Below are 15,153 nucleotides of genomic sequence, written 5' to 3'. Positions count from 1 at the left end.
TAATGTTGATGCGTTAAAAATTATATCCAAAAGATATCAGTTTTAATTCTCTAGTACATACCTACCTATGTGAATTGCTACGTAAATCGTTAAGATTTTTTAACTAATTTAATCGACAATAATGTTAACAAAGATCACATTCCTAAAAAAATCATTAAAACACCATATTAGGTGATTAAGAAAAAAATTCATGGCACTACGAAAAATTGTTAACCACAAAACGATATAACGACGCAATTTTAAAATTAATAGTCAGATCAAACTTGTTATAAAACAATATATGTGAAGTATAATTACTTCAGATGCTAATGCATTCTTTACATTAAATATCATTTTTAAGGGACTGATAACCAGTCTGGCGCCGACAAAGAATACATATCTTATTTGACTACTAATGATTTTGTGACATACATTGTGTGATAGCTTTTATAGATGGTTAAAACAAATAGTATTTGAATAAATATGACCCAATATGGTTGCTGGGCCAATCGTGGTCGTGTTGAGTACATTTTGGTAGGGAAAATCTTTTGCTCGCATTCATAAGGTGTAAAATAAGGTGTCGCTGAAAATCAGCTCTGCAGTGAAAGTCTATGCATTCACTGTAAAATGCTGAGTGGCATTCCTTTTAGCTGGTAGGTTTTAGTAATTAGTTTGTAAGTACATAGAGTGTTAATTTTTAATGTACCTACCTGGCCTGCTTGCTAATAAAGATTTTATTATTTATTTATTTATCATCATCAGCCAATTATGTTCTAATGCCCTGGTGAAGTGCGGGTTCGCAGATGTCACGTCATGTCGTCAATCTTTTAGATTTTTGTACGTGTCCGTTTATTCACGATATTTTCACGATTGAAAATCAATTTATATACTGCACGCTCTCATATTTTCATTTCCATATTTTTCTACAGGGACGATACGCAACGAAGATTGACAACATTAATCAAATTGACTTAAAGTAATTTTATTACATATTTTGGATTTGTGATTATCGTTTTTTGTAGAATATGGTTAGATATTGTGCTGTTTACGGATGTATTTCATCAGAAAAACGCGATTTTTTTATGCCAGTCACAAATGTGCCAACCATAAAGCGTTAACACACACATTTGCAGTCTCTACAGTGTGACTGTCAAAACGATAATTTTGTATGGAGTGTCCGGGGTGTGTCAAGGTATCAATTTCGTTTAAAATACAATATTAATTAATAACATTGTAGAGTTATGACTTATGAATTAAACACAGTCTCGGCCCGGGACCACGGTCGCTGTAAATAAAGTGTTCGAAACGTCGGGAATAATATAATGATAAATCGCGTTTAAAATCCGTTAAAAAGTCTTTAATTTCTAAATACTCACGTAAACTCAAACACTAGAAAAACTATTTTAGAGTTAATGTTTATACATTTGCATTTACCTCTTAAATTCTTATAATGATTCGTTTTTCTTACACAAACACAAAAATATATCTTTTCGTGGTGAAAACAGACCAAATTTCGGTTTTTATATTAAACTTAAACTTTCAGATAATTATATATGACATTTAAATAAAAGAAAAACAAAATGCTGTGCCTGGAATATAGGTTACTAGCTGTTGCCCGCGACTTTGTCCGCGATAACGTCGTTTTTCGTCATTCGTCGTTTAAAAAAAATACGTGACACTTTATTTTTTAATGTTCTTAATTATTGTCTCTTATAAAATTTAACTACATTAAAATTGAACACTCTGATAAGAAAATCTTAAAATCTGAAGAAAACATGAATGAATGTGATTTAAATTCTACATTACTGAGTATTTCAAATAATAATCTAAATTAAATGTAGATTAACAGTTTGAGCGCACCATTATACAATATGTACCTAAGTATTAAATTACGTTAGTTTACATAGTAACTTTACTAAAAACACGATGACTTTCTTTCGCGCTCGGTACCACAAACTAAGCATGTTTGTGGTACGTGGCCCGCGTCACTTGACCCCCGCGAGTTCCCCTCCGTTGCTATGCGAAAATAAGTTGCTCTACTGTAAGAAAAATTGTAATACTGTGGCCTAGGCGTTAAAACACGTCCAGGGAGTTCCTGAGTGCCGATATCACCATCTTGAGGAAAAGCTTCTAATGTCGATTTAAAACTGCATACATACGAATAATTAACCTGTTCTAAAATTGTGAAATGAGTTCAGTTTTAAATTTGAGAAATATTGATTTCTTGTATTTTACTATTCGTTGTAGTCGAATACAAAATATATTTAACAAACTTAGGTTGGCCAAAGGGTTGTTCAGGCAAAAGGGATCCTATCAAATAAACTTGACCTTGTATCTTAAAAGTAAGCATGAAAGAACCCTCTGATAATTGTTGCGCATCTTTGATCATTTGAAACGCACTACTATAAGAGCGAATATTGTCTAATAACAGTTTAGATTGCACAGTATGTTCCTCTAAAAGTAGTGATTTCAAAGGTTCCGGTGTATCTTCAAACGAAAGCCGACTCCTTACTCCACTTTAAAGCATTACAAAAGAACAAATTACGTTAATATCGCCTATACAGAAGATGATCTGTAATAAATTGTGAGGTTATAAGCAAACCCACTTTTATATTTTGTCGGACCACACCACCGAATTCGTAGATTGTTTACCTTTAAGTTATTAAGACTATGACGAAATCTGTCTGCAGTAAGACGGGCCTCTCGCTATTCGTCCGTTTCCAGAGACCGAATAGTTTCAATTTTTCTTAATCTTTCATTAAACAAACTTATTAATCGTTCTTGTCTCAAATAATTGTAATATTCGCGTCCCTACTCTAGTCATTGCTTATGTTCATGTTCATCTTCAAGAGATCGCAAAATATTATGATGCACCCTATATCATTTGTCAAACGGTCTTCATATTGAGTAAAGTTTCAGATTCTCGAGATAAAATATGACTGTTGTGATCAGTATTGAGACGTAATTCCCTCTCAGTGAGGGTTTCGGTCTCACGGGATAGTACAATATGCCGTTTGCGATCAGCTGTGAGACGTCATACCCTCTCAGTAAAGGTTTCGGTCTCTCGGGATATTAGGGGAGACCGGGTTTGGTTGTCTCACGGGTTGGTTGTCACAGCGGTCTTAAAATAAAACTGAACTATCGAATAAGTCTGTTGAACAGCGTGGCAAGAGCGATACAGTGACAACGCTGGTCGCTGTCCCCACTTCGCGTCAGACCGCCCCCTGCCGTGAGGGCCGTACACGTGTTTATTGTTTTCGCACAGATTTTTGATGATATGAGGACCGAATATGGTTCTCATAACATCACTTTTTGTGAACGAAACGACAACGCGGTTTAATTCAATGCCAACACTATCAGAAAAAAGGAAATATTTTTAATTGTGAAAAAATATTATGATTTACACTAACACTATTTTAACATAATATACTGTGAGTGTGCAACATATTATAATATACTGTGAGTGTGTAAAAATAAATCCAGCTAATTACACATCAAACTTATGTTTATAAATGGGTATACGACATGAAAATATAATATAAATTACCAAGCAATAATAATACAGATAGGAAAATACTGAACATAAGTATAATAGTTAGTATTAAGTAGTATGTATTAATTTAAATATACTTTGACTACTTTGATTGTTAGTCAAAGTTTATTTTTATTAACAACATGTAAATGACGAAGAAATAATAATTACCAACGAACTAACCTTTTCTATAATACTTAACACGGCATATTTTTCAAATTATCTTGCTCAACTCTGCTCAAAAATTTGAGGGTTTTGTTGGAACTTTAATGTGTCAAAACTATGTTATATATATCTAAACTACGATACAACTTGAATGCGGAAATTCTCATTACAATTGTGAATCTAAAGAATAACTAACATTATACTATTCAATTTTATTGAGCTGATGAATATCTTTTTCTGGAATAGATCACCGTCGCCTAATAAATATACTGTGTTTTCTTATAAAATCGTTACATAATTTATTTTATCTACTAAACTTTAATAAATAAGTTGTTTGTTATTTTTATCTAAAAATGAGCTTGAGCTTATATATATTTGGCAAAAGTATACATTATTTTTTTGTAATTTCAGGACGGCAATCCATTTTATTTAAAAAAAATGAAAATAATATTATATTTATAAAATATAAAACATTTATGTAAAATGATTAAAAATAAACAAATGAAGCAACTACGATTCAAAGAAAACATCTTTTTCAGTGTGAAAATGCTCTTAGCAATCCTGGATGATGAACTGTATATCATGTACTCTGATCCCAGTACGGTCGCAGGTACCTCGATAGCCATAACGATAAATATTAAAAAAACATTACTTGTACAGTTGTGAGTGCAAAATTTACGTTTCATTTGGCAATAAAAATTTTTTCGGTACTACAACGTAGTAGTTTGATATGTGGTTGGCTGCCCCTCCTCTCCTTCCTGAAAAATATCCTCCAAAATTTCCCGAGATACTTCCAATGATTAAACCATTGGAAGTTGGACATTAACTTCAGTCAAAAATTGACGAAGCGGATGATTACTAATTTCCACTTAATTTTCGCTGCCACTATCTTTATCATCAAATCATCAATTTTCAAGTGGTGTTGTAAAATTGTCAGCAGAAATCGTCTTCCAAAGGCGATATAATTTTATGAGCATTAAATCTGTAAATAAAAAAATTTAAAGTTAATTGTAAATCTATAAAAAACGCTACTTACAAATAAAATTTTATCAAACACTACTATTCCCAATGCAACTCAAAATCTTGTAAAAGTCATATATATAAAAGAATTCTTCATTTTATTATTTCATTCTAAAAGTGTAATACCAACAAAAAACATGAATTGCTATCATTATAAAAAATAAATACCTATCAGTAACTACTTACCTTTTGTGGGAACGCATGATGGTGAAAATTCACAAAACACAAAGATTGGATTTGATATTTATGGTTTTATGGCATTCAATTGCTTTACATAGTATAAAAAAAATCGCTTTCTCTGTCCCTATGTCCCTTTGTATGCTTAAATCTTTAAAACTACGCAACAGATTTTGATGCGGTTTTTTTAATAGATAGACTGATTCAAGAGGAAGGTTTTAGTATATAACTTATTAGGTTTTAGACAAAGCGGACGAAGCCGCGTACGGTAAGCTAGTAAATTTATAAAACACGAAGATTTTTAAAATTGTAACTAATGAACACAATCAATATTAGATTAACTGTAGATAATGGTGTCTAGTTTTACCATGGTTTTACTTAAAATAATAAACATCTACCCTCACTTTAAAAAATGTAGTATATTTATTTTTTACACGAAATATAGGTACCTTATAGGGAAGGGAAGATATGGGTTAAAGAGTTAAATAAATAACATGATTATATTTAAATTATTAATTTTCAACAGTGTATTCAGCATGTAAATTGATTTTATTTTTACGAAATCTCATAGATGGCGCTGTTTCAAAATTAACATTATACAACTTACATGTTTCTCTTCCCAAGTTACTAAATTAAATGGCATAATTTTTATAGTGTCAATCTAGATATTGTTAAACAACATTAATTATATATGCGTCATTTGATTATTATTAATTTCCAATAGTTAACGTGTGTTTGATTTTTATAACACTTCATAGATGGCGCTGTTTTAAATTTGTCTTTATACTACTAAGATTCATTAAATTGTTTCTCTGCCAAAATTACGTAAATGACGTAGTTTTTATAGTGTAAAGCTAGATAATAGCGTGGCTTACTCAAAAACAACATTTAAACATGAGTCTTTAGATTGAACGGTGTCGTAATACACGGAATACGTAAGAAAAATAAAGGTTCACAGCTCCTCCCCCGGAGGTGATAGCATGATAATATGTTTAAAAAAGCCTCACCCGACCTGTTAGTAATATTCATGCAAAATTTGAAGTCAATCTATGCAGTACTTTTCGAGATTAGCTTGGACAAACATACAGACAAACAGACAAACAGACAAACAGACAAACAGACAAACAGACAAAAATTCTAAAAACTATGTTTTTGGCTTCTATATCGATTATAGATCATGGATAATGTATTCTTTTAAAAAAATATTCAATGTACAGTTTTGACTTTCCTACGATTTTATTATATGTATAGATATCAAACTGGAAACAAGCCAATGTACGATTCAATTAAGCTTAAATGAAATGTACCCGCAAATTAAATTATCTTAAAAGTTTTAAAAAGTTTATACCTAATATTCCTTGCTGCCACAAAACCAAAATAAGAACGGGTAATTTTAATGTGTTCTATTTTAGTGTTACCCTTTTTGACGCACCAAATATAATCGGTAGGTAGGTACTTAGTTACAGCGAAAAAATAAATATTTTCGTACATTCTAAGCTTTTATGCACTAGTATACATAGGTATTTATTATTTGTATACATGTATAAGTAGTACCTAGATATTCAACAAAGAACTGAGCAGTCGTCGTATATCCCCGAGAGAAATTAATTAATTGATGTCAAATATAGATATATACTCCATTTACACATGATTCTGAAAAACACGTAACTCCTCTTACTCTACTACCTACTCCTAGTTATAACATCATGCTATTAGAAACGAGATTTTTTTTAACCGATAGCTGAATGTTTGTTACTCTTTCCCATAAAAGCAACTGGACAGATTTGGACGAAATTTGAACACACGACTAGAAATTCTTGATTTTTCACCCGGTTTCGTCTGCGGGTGAAATCGCCCGGCACAACTATGTAGCTACATATAAATTTACAGTAGCCAGGTAAGTATAAAACATTAAAATAAACCAAGATACAATGCACGATAATTTATGCCATAATTTATGCTACATTATGTTACATTGTTTTGTCCAAAATTTGAGTTTAGGTAATTCGAATAGTAATTTTTAATATTATTTTTTTTTTTAGTAAAGTTGACGTTTTTAACTCAGGCATGTATGTGCCTGTCATAAAATCTACCCAAATCGGAAATATCCAAAAAATTCTACATTTTTGTTTTTTATTTTACTATTTACATGTAAAAAATTTGGCTCTCATGCCCCCAAGAAATATACGTCATACCTATAGGTACACAGAAAAGGCCATGAGGTGTCCATAAATAAACATACAAAACAACAATTGCGCAAATCTGACTTTTTTTACATGACATTACCTATTATGTTGTCACATATTGTTTTTGTCAACTCATAAATAATTCATTTGTTTCCGTGTTTTGTATTTACCAATTAGGCAATTCAGAAAATAACAGTGGAATATACATAGGTATGACATATTTTTTCTAATGATCGACGTATAATCTAATACTGTAGTGGAAAGTTTTTTTTTTTGTATTTTACGATGTACGTCTAGCTACCAAACTCTAAAACTAATAGATCAATTTTAAGACTTCTACTACGATCAGAAATCTCTGTCACTCCCTAGGAAAATAGGCTATATTATTTAATGTTTATTTTTAACCCATTAGTAGATGGCATACCTATACTATACTTTAAGGGCTGCCTGGTAGAGATCGCTATCTAGCGATAAGGCCGCCTTTTGCTTGTTTCATAGATATGTGTTGTGTGTTTTTGTATTTGTATTTATTTATTTTTTAAGCAATAAAGAATTTTCATTAATTAATTCATTCATGGTAGGTACATAGTATGTACCTAGCTTTCTATTATTTTACGAGAGAGCTACATATAATTATCTCTAAAGTTTCTCAAATTTTCAAAACACAATTCATTAAAGGTTAGATTATTTGAATTACTTTAAAAAAAAAATAAAAAAATATACTATTTATGTAAATCAGTAATGTTTAGGTATATATTAAATTTTATTAAATTTATAGATCTGAATAATATAACCACATTCAAGACAGTTCAGTTTGGAAAATACCTCAATATCGTACATAATATATTTTAATAAAGTTCCTCGACAAGTAAATTTTGCGTTAAATTGAATACGTTGTACATTATCAGAATATATATAAATTCCTTTTTTAGTGCGACCGCGCTATTGGTTCCGCGTTAAAAAGCTCTACGCCCCTTCGCGCCTGCCCTCAACTTTTTTATAGAATACGTTTTTTATTGACTTGATAAATATGTGTGTGAGATGAGGGGAGTTTTAACACACGTAATACATATATGTATAATTTAGAATTACACTAGAAGAATAGATACTCCGTACTTGTACCCTCGATAATTGAAAATGTAGAGCACTATTTTAAAGTTTTCCTAATCAAAACTATTCTCCAATCTCCATTAATATAAGCCTTCTTCAATGTAACTGTTGATAATTCTCTCCGCTTAATGGTAATTATTTCGGTGCCATAAAAGTGAAAGCGACATCAAAGCAGTGAGTTAATAAACAAACATAAAAATCGCATTATCGTATTTAGTACACAATAGGAAAACAATCTCATTTGCGTGCTTCCATTTATTGCCCAGTGATACAAAACAGCTAGATTTATAACAATAACGGCGCGCCCTGACTCGCTTATTTTTTTTATTATTAATATCGCATAAACAATAACTTAATAACTTGATCCCCACCCACAGAAGCTCGATTCGTATTGGTTCGAGTAAAAATAGGCTGTGGGGGTGAGAGCGGGACGCGCGTATCGGCCCGTCCGTTCGTCTCGCTCGCACTAGAAAACTCGTCGTCTTCTATGTGGATTATACATCTATCGATGTTTGGGGCATAAAAATTGACAGATTTTTTTCAGTTCATTGTGAGAAGTGGTACCGGTCACACGGATTTCAGACGCCGTAGCGTTGACTCGCCTTAAAACATACTGAGCTATTTTGAACGTGACTTTGTTATTAAAGTGTTTTAAGTGAAGTTACTGTTTACGTTAATGAAAACAATATTTGTGTGTGTTTCGTTATTTTGCTGAACGTTTAAGGGGAAGGTAGGTTTTCGTTTTGTGTTTCCTTCACTATTCAATTAAATTATTATAAAATATTAATTTACTTTCTTAAACTTTACTTCATGTAGAGTCATTAAAAACTACGAATATTTTATGGAAAACTTTATCTCCAATCGAAAATATAGTACAAAGTAGATATCTAACACAAGTTGTAAATTTTTATTATGTGCTTACATTTATATATTGAACCGATATTCGCGTGACAATACATCTACGTGATCTAGCAATTCACATTTTTTTACTATTGCAACTTCAGCAAATATGTATTACTATGTTTTCAACGTTTTTCTGCTTATTCATAACAATTTTACATTGCAAGTAATTGGTATCAATAGACTATTTTATATAACTAGGTTCCTAACAATAAACTGAATTGACAAAAATGAATAGATACATAATAAACATAGAGCTACTGTTTTTTTCCAACGTTGAATAATCTAAAATTATGCATTCATATGTGCGTGAATTTTACATAATCAATATGGCGCTTATTTGTTTATAAGTTTCGATAAATATTTTTTATTATCTAACAATATATTTGTTATTACTAGGAATGCTAAGCTGCGCCTCCCCCGCCGGCATGCCGCCAACGCCGCACGCGCCGACCTGGGGCAACATTCTCCAACAGCCTCCCATCATCGTAAGTATATCTATAAACTATACCTTCTAAATCAATCTACACAATAATTTCTTCAATATAAACGTGACAACTTCAAAAACAATCAACAAACCGCGCTCCAATTTTTTAAACGACTCTTTTATAATTAACAACATGTAATTAACAAGTTCAAAGAAGCCGATCGTTCAAATCAAATAAAATATGCGGCGATTTTTGTAAGGACTAATTAAGAAGTCATTAGTTTTCAAGTGACCCGCATTATTTAATTACACTTTTTAGTTTCCCAGATAAGTTAAACGTTACATTACAAAACATATTTTTATAAATTATATTAAACTTAATATTATTGTTTCAACAACAATAGCTTATAATGATTTTCTTTTTAGAAATCTGAACCGATGGATGACGGCAGCTTCGCAAAGGATCAAACGAGTGGCTTTTATTCAGAAGGCTTTCACAGCGCATCGCCTTCATCATCAAGCAAAGACTCGAATGGTCACTCACCAAGAAGTGTTGGTAGCGCAGGAGAACCATCATCATTCTATGACAACATGTCCCTTAAAGCTAAAGCCAATCTCGGTATGCATTTAGATGCCTATCGCAATGGATTACCTTATAGCCTGCTAACACCTCCAGGATTCGAAAACAGAACTGTAGACGAACGCGGTCCGTCACCGGGATATGAAACATCGTATTCTCCTAGGTCTTTAGCACCTCCGCCGCACGTTTCAACTCCATTAGCACGTGCCGATGCCACGCCACCTAAATCACCTAGAACTCCTTCTTCACCCGAAAGAGATGACCGAAGAGCATTCGAACGTTTCCATGATTCTGGTTTTGATGGCGTCGGTCAAAATAAAAACGACGGTGATGATGGAAGAGATGGATCAGGATTCGAAGACGATTATGATGATGAACCCGGTCTTCGCGTACCTGCCGTAAACTCGCACGGAAAAGTTAAAACCTTCAAATGCAAGCAGTGCGAATTCGTAGCTGTAACGAAACTCAGCTTTTGGGAACACAGCAAAGAGCACATTAAACCTGAAAAGATGTTATGCTGCAGAAAGTGTCCCTTCGTCACGGAATATAAGCACCACTTGGAGTACCATATGAGAAACCACATGGGATCTAAACCGTTCCAGTGCTCACAATGCTCATACTCTTGCGTAAACAAATCAATGCTGAATTCACATTTGAAATCCCACTCAAATGTTTATCAATACCGTTGCGCCGATTGTAACTATGCAACGAAATACTGTCACTCTCTCAAACTACATTTACGGAAATACAAACACAACCCAGCCATGGTGCTAAATTTAGACGGAACACCCAACCCTCTCCCAATTATCGACGTATATGGCACACGCCGCGGGCCAAAACAGAAGCCAATGTCTAAGATGTTCGATCAACCTTGTAATAACAATCAATCTCAACCGGCTCCACCGACGCATTCTTTATTCGGCAACCATTTCCCTGTTAATTTACCGTATCTACCACCACTTCTACCTCCCTCTTTTCTATTCCCCCCGAATAATAATTACGAGCCAAGGACTTCACCAAACTTGCCTGAAATAATGGACAAGCGTCAATCTGTTTCGCCGCAATCAATTTTGCAGCAAAGATTGTCATACTCGGAGCGACCATCTGAAGCGAATGTCAGTCCTCCGCCAGTGAAATCGCCTGTGAGTTCGCCTCAGACTCCAACAGCTCAAACCAAGACGCCAACACCTCAACCTCAAACCAATGACGCACTAGACCTAACCAATACCAAAACAAGCGAGGCAGGTTCACCTCCACCAGCTGAACGCGCTATGCCTCTAACACCGACAACGGCCATGAAGAACAGACGAAAAGGCCGCGCATTCAAGCTTCAACCAGCAGCTTTGAGGCTCCAGCATGAGGATAACAAAATGGAAGCCGAAGGTTCCGACGCCGAATCAGAAGCTTCCGCCGATGTGCCGTCTTCGACCGCTCCAAACGCATATACCTGCCAGTATTGTGACATAACATTCGGCGATCTGACTATGCACACAATACACATGGGATTCCACGGATACAATGATCCTTTTATGTGTAACAAGTGTGGTGAGCGGAGTGCGGATCGCGTGGCGTTTTTCATTCACCTCGGTCGCGCACAACACGCCTAGCTTCATACAAATTTTGTGCACCCTAGTCAGCGTATCGCTTTTGTGTTGTAGGGAGATTATAAGTTATGCGTAAACGTAAATTGTAAACCAAAGACGACGTACGATAGAAACGTTGTACATCTGTTAATAGTTGGTATTGTAATTCTTATGCTGCTGTACTTTAAGTGGAATAGTCATTGTAAATAAGTAGCTGTAGTTTTGCCAAATTGTATTCGGGCCCTTAGTCGATTTATTTAACCTCGTTTAAGTTATCTTTTGTAATAAATACTAATTAGGTGAAAGTGACCAAATGTTAAGAAGACTGTGTCTTTGATTAAGTACAAATCGATGTCTTTTAAGCGACATTTTTATGTAAAGACGTGTATTATAAGTATATAACCTACGGTGAAGTTACCTATTAGATTAGAGATAATATAGACCAAAAATAAGGTCTTAAATTGTATTTAAACTTTGTGTAAGCGAATCAGAGTGTATTTATAGAAGAGATTTATTTTATTTATTTATTATTTAGCGTATGTTTGTCGGTTGTTTCCTTAACATTATACATAGTATTAAATATTGGAAATTGCATGTAGTCATCTCAAGCATGTTTTGTCATTCTATAATTCACGGATACTTTTAAAATGACTTTTTTAATGTATAATTAAACGTATGTTACTTGTGTGCTGGAAACAATAAAATAATGGATTTTTATTTACTTCGTTTTATTATATAGATACCTATATTTCTTCACGCTACAAAAAATCACCAAACACCAGTCTAAGATAAATTTAAATTTATTTGAAATGTAGTGCCGAACTAAGCTTTATATATAGTTCCTACCTGCGTGCCTACTGATTTTACAGAGATACGATAAATAATAAGAATAAATAATAAAAATGCATACCTATACCAACATTGTCCTATTATATAGGAAAGTGCAATCAACGGATTCGTTAACACTCCTTGCGAGAGCTTTTATTATTTAAAAATCACTCCTTTAAACTTTAATATGATAGAAGAATAATAAATACCTACGTTAAAATGAACACTTTTTCATAATTTTACGTAGATATCTTGATACATAGATAATATAATAAACATTCTAATAATTAATTAACAACTTCATATTTATAGTTTCCCCGGCTACGAGTGCTTTAACCTACGTCTTTGTATTTTGAAGTGAAACTTCTTTAGGCGCATTTAGAGTAAAATTTGAAGGTCGTGTCATGGCAATGCCTTCACTTCATGGAGTAAGTCGAAAATTTTGGTACCTTATCTTTGAATCTTGCCAAAGAAGTGTCACTTCTGACATGTATGCTCGGCACACATGCTGTTTTTTTACTGTAAATTTCCTAATCAATCAGAGACCAAAAACCTAAATATCAAAATGTGTTCAGACGGTCTTCCATTTGAAATTTACAAGTGGTGTACCTAATTAACATGACTTTCTTTTAAAAACTTTATTGTTTCATTAACGTAATATGAAACAATCATGAAAATTGTCATACATATATCTAACGTAGATCTAACGTAATTAAGACAACAATATAAGTTAGTTACATAGTTGCCTGGAAGACATCGCTTCTTAGCGATAAGGCCGCCTATTTTGTACCGCTCTATATTACTTTGTTTGTATTTTTTTTTGTTTGATTTTGTTTTGTTTGTGTGTGCAATAAAGTGTTTATTATTATAGTTTAATAAGAAGTTGTGACGCATAGATTTTTTTAGTACAAAGACCTACTACGTCTAAATCTAATGCATGTTTTAACAAAAACTTATAAATTAAGGACATATATTTAGTTAAAAATATATCTTAGCACAACGCTATTAAATTTAAGACCATGCCACAACGCGTCTACAAAAATCATTTTCTAGAAAAGCCGCATAAAATTAACCCAAATAAAAGAGACCCGTAAATAAACGTACTAATAAAATATCGCACACTTCAACAGTATTAAGTTAATCCGATTTAAACCTACTTTTAAACACTAAATAAGACAGTAGCGAAAATCGACATCGGTCTCGTCTAAAAATAAGTTCTATTGTTTCAAAACTACATTGTTATGTACTATTTTTTTAGAGAACAATAAAATTTTTATGTCACCGTTACGGGTAAAAACTAATCATGAATATTCATGAGGTCTCTCTGAATCGTTTAGCAATGTCTCGAACGTATAGAGAATATTAAAAAAATAACAGCATTGTTGGAATAAATGTGAGGCTAGGTGGAAAATTTGGATGTTTTAAAACATATGACTATTTTTGGGTAACGGTATAATCTATGGAAGTAGCCTTCAGATCTTCATTGGTATATATTTATATGTATGTTCAGTGTTAATTAGTTAATATTTTATTTATACTGCTGTTTCATTATTCAATTTTAATAAAATTAAAATATAGGTATTTTAGTATAATTAATTTAGTTACTTCTTTAATAGTAGGTATAGTACTCACACATTTTAATTACTTTGATCGAATCGATGTAGAGCCTAGCGTTCTAACGGCACCCTTTGATCGAAGTATTGTTGTAATTTTTATTTAACAAATAATGTTTATCTACAATTTTATTTCTAACATTTATACTATGAATTGTTTCCCTTTGATCTGGCGTGAGGCGTCTAGTGTATTACCTTCACCTGCTCCACCCAAAAGCCGGCACTGAAGATATAGTCGATTTAAAAGAGCAGCGCACTAAGTTTATAAATCAGAAGTATAGAATTCAAATTAGGTAACTACTACTACTACCTACTAGTCAGTATTCCTAATCAGAGTATATACGAACGACGATGTATTGAAAAGCTTTCATAAAAAAAAGTACGTTTTTGTATAGTATGTAGATTGTAGATCCTGAAATATTGACTCAACCAGTAATTCCGTATGTGCTTCTTTACATTACTTAAAGAATTAATTAATATGTACAAGTATTTCGGTTATCTGTTGTTGATTAAATTATAGAACCTAGTTTAGCCCTTAATATTTTTTTGACATATTTTTTAAAACCTCTATATACATATGATATACATCCTATTTTTTAATTAACAACTCTATTCCAAAGTACCTTCACTATGTTTTAATATACGTGTAGCACATTAAATCTAATATACTTAATACTTAATATTATAAAGCTGAAGAGTTTGTCTGTTTGTTTGTTTATTTGTTTGTTTGTTTGTTTGTTTGAACGCACTAATCTCGGGAACTACTGGTCCGATTTGAAAAATTCTTTCAGTGTTAGATAGCCCATTTATCGAGGAAGGTTATAGGCTATATTTCATCACGCTACGGGCAACAGGAGTGGAGTCACGGGGGTGAAACCGCACGGAGCAGCTAGGTATACAATATTTTGTTTCGACTTTCTCCCGTAAATTATAGCTAATTTTACTCCAATACGCAAAGGACATTGCGTGTATGTTTTTTTTATTTTCCTTATTTTATAGAAGATTCAGTACCTATACACCTGCGTCATCAAGGACCGAAAAAAGTAATTGAAT

General features: G+C 32.8%; 1 protein-coding gene across 1 annotated transcript; it reads left to right on the top strand.

Annotated features, from left to right (window-relative positions):
- Positions 1 to 8,753: 8,753 nt before the first annotated feature.
- Positions 8,754 to 12,346, top strand: hb (zinc finger protein hunchback). The gene is made up of 3 exons (XM_090118346.1): positions 8,754 to 8,899; positions 9,469 to 9,557; positions 9,923 to 12,346. Exons 2-3 carry the CDS (start codon positions 9,471 to 9,473, stop codon positions 11,681 to 11,683), a joined length of 1,848 nt encoding a protein of 615 aa, XP_089974472.1. The 5' UTR covers positions 8,754 to 8,899; positions 9,469 to 9,470; the 3' UTR covers positions 11,684 to 12,346.
- The last annotated feature ends 2,807 nt before the right edge of the window (positions 12,347 to 15,153 follow it).

This window comes from Colias eurytheme, chromosome 3 (assembly GCF_061535395.1).
Source record: "Colias eurytheme isolate Ceu_HAF_F1 chromosome 3, ilColEury1 Martin Lab GWU primary, whole genome shotgun sequence".
NCBI classification, from domain to species: domain Eukaryota; kingdom Metazoa; phylum Arthropoda; class Insecta; order Lepidoptera; family Pieridae; genus Colias; species Colias eurytheme.
This window is presented reverse-complemented; position numbering and strand designations above follow the sequence as displayed.

Coding starts and splice junctions, on each gene's coding strand:
- hb (XM_090118346.1), top strand. CDS start 9,471: ATGCTAAGCTGCGCCTCCCCCGCCGGCATGCCGCCAACGCCGCACGCG. Junction 9,558..9,922: donor TCCAACAGCCTCCCATCATC/GTAAGTATATCT, acceptor TTTTCTTTTTAG/AAATCTGAACCGATGGATGA.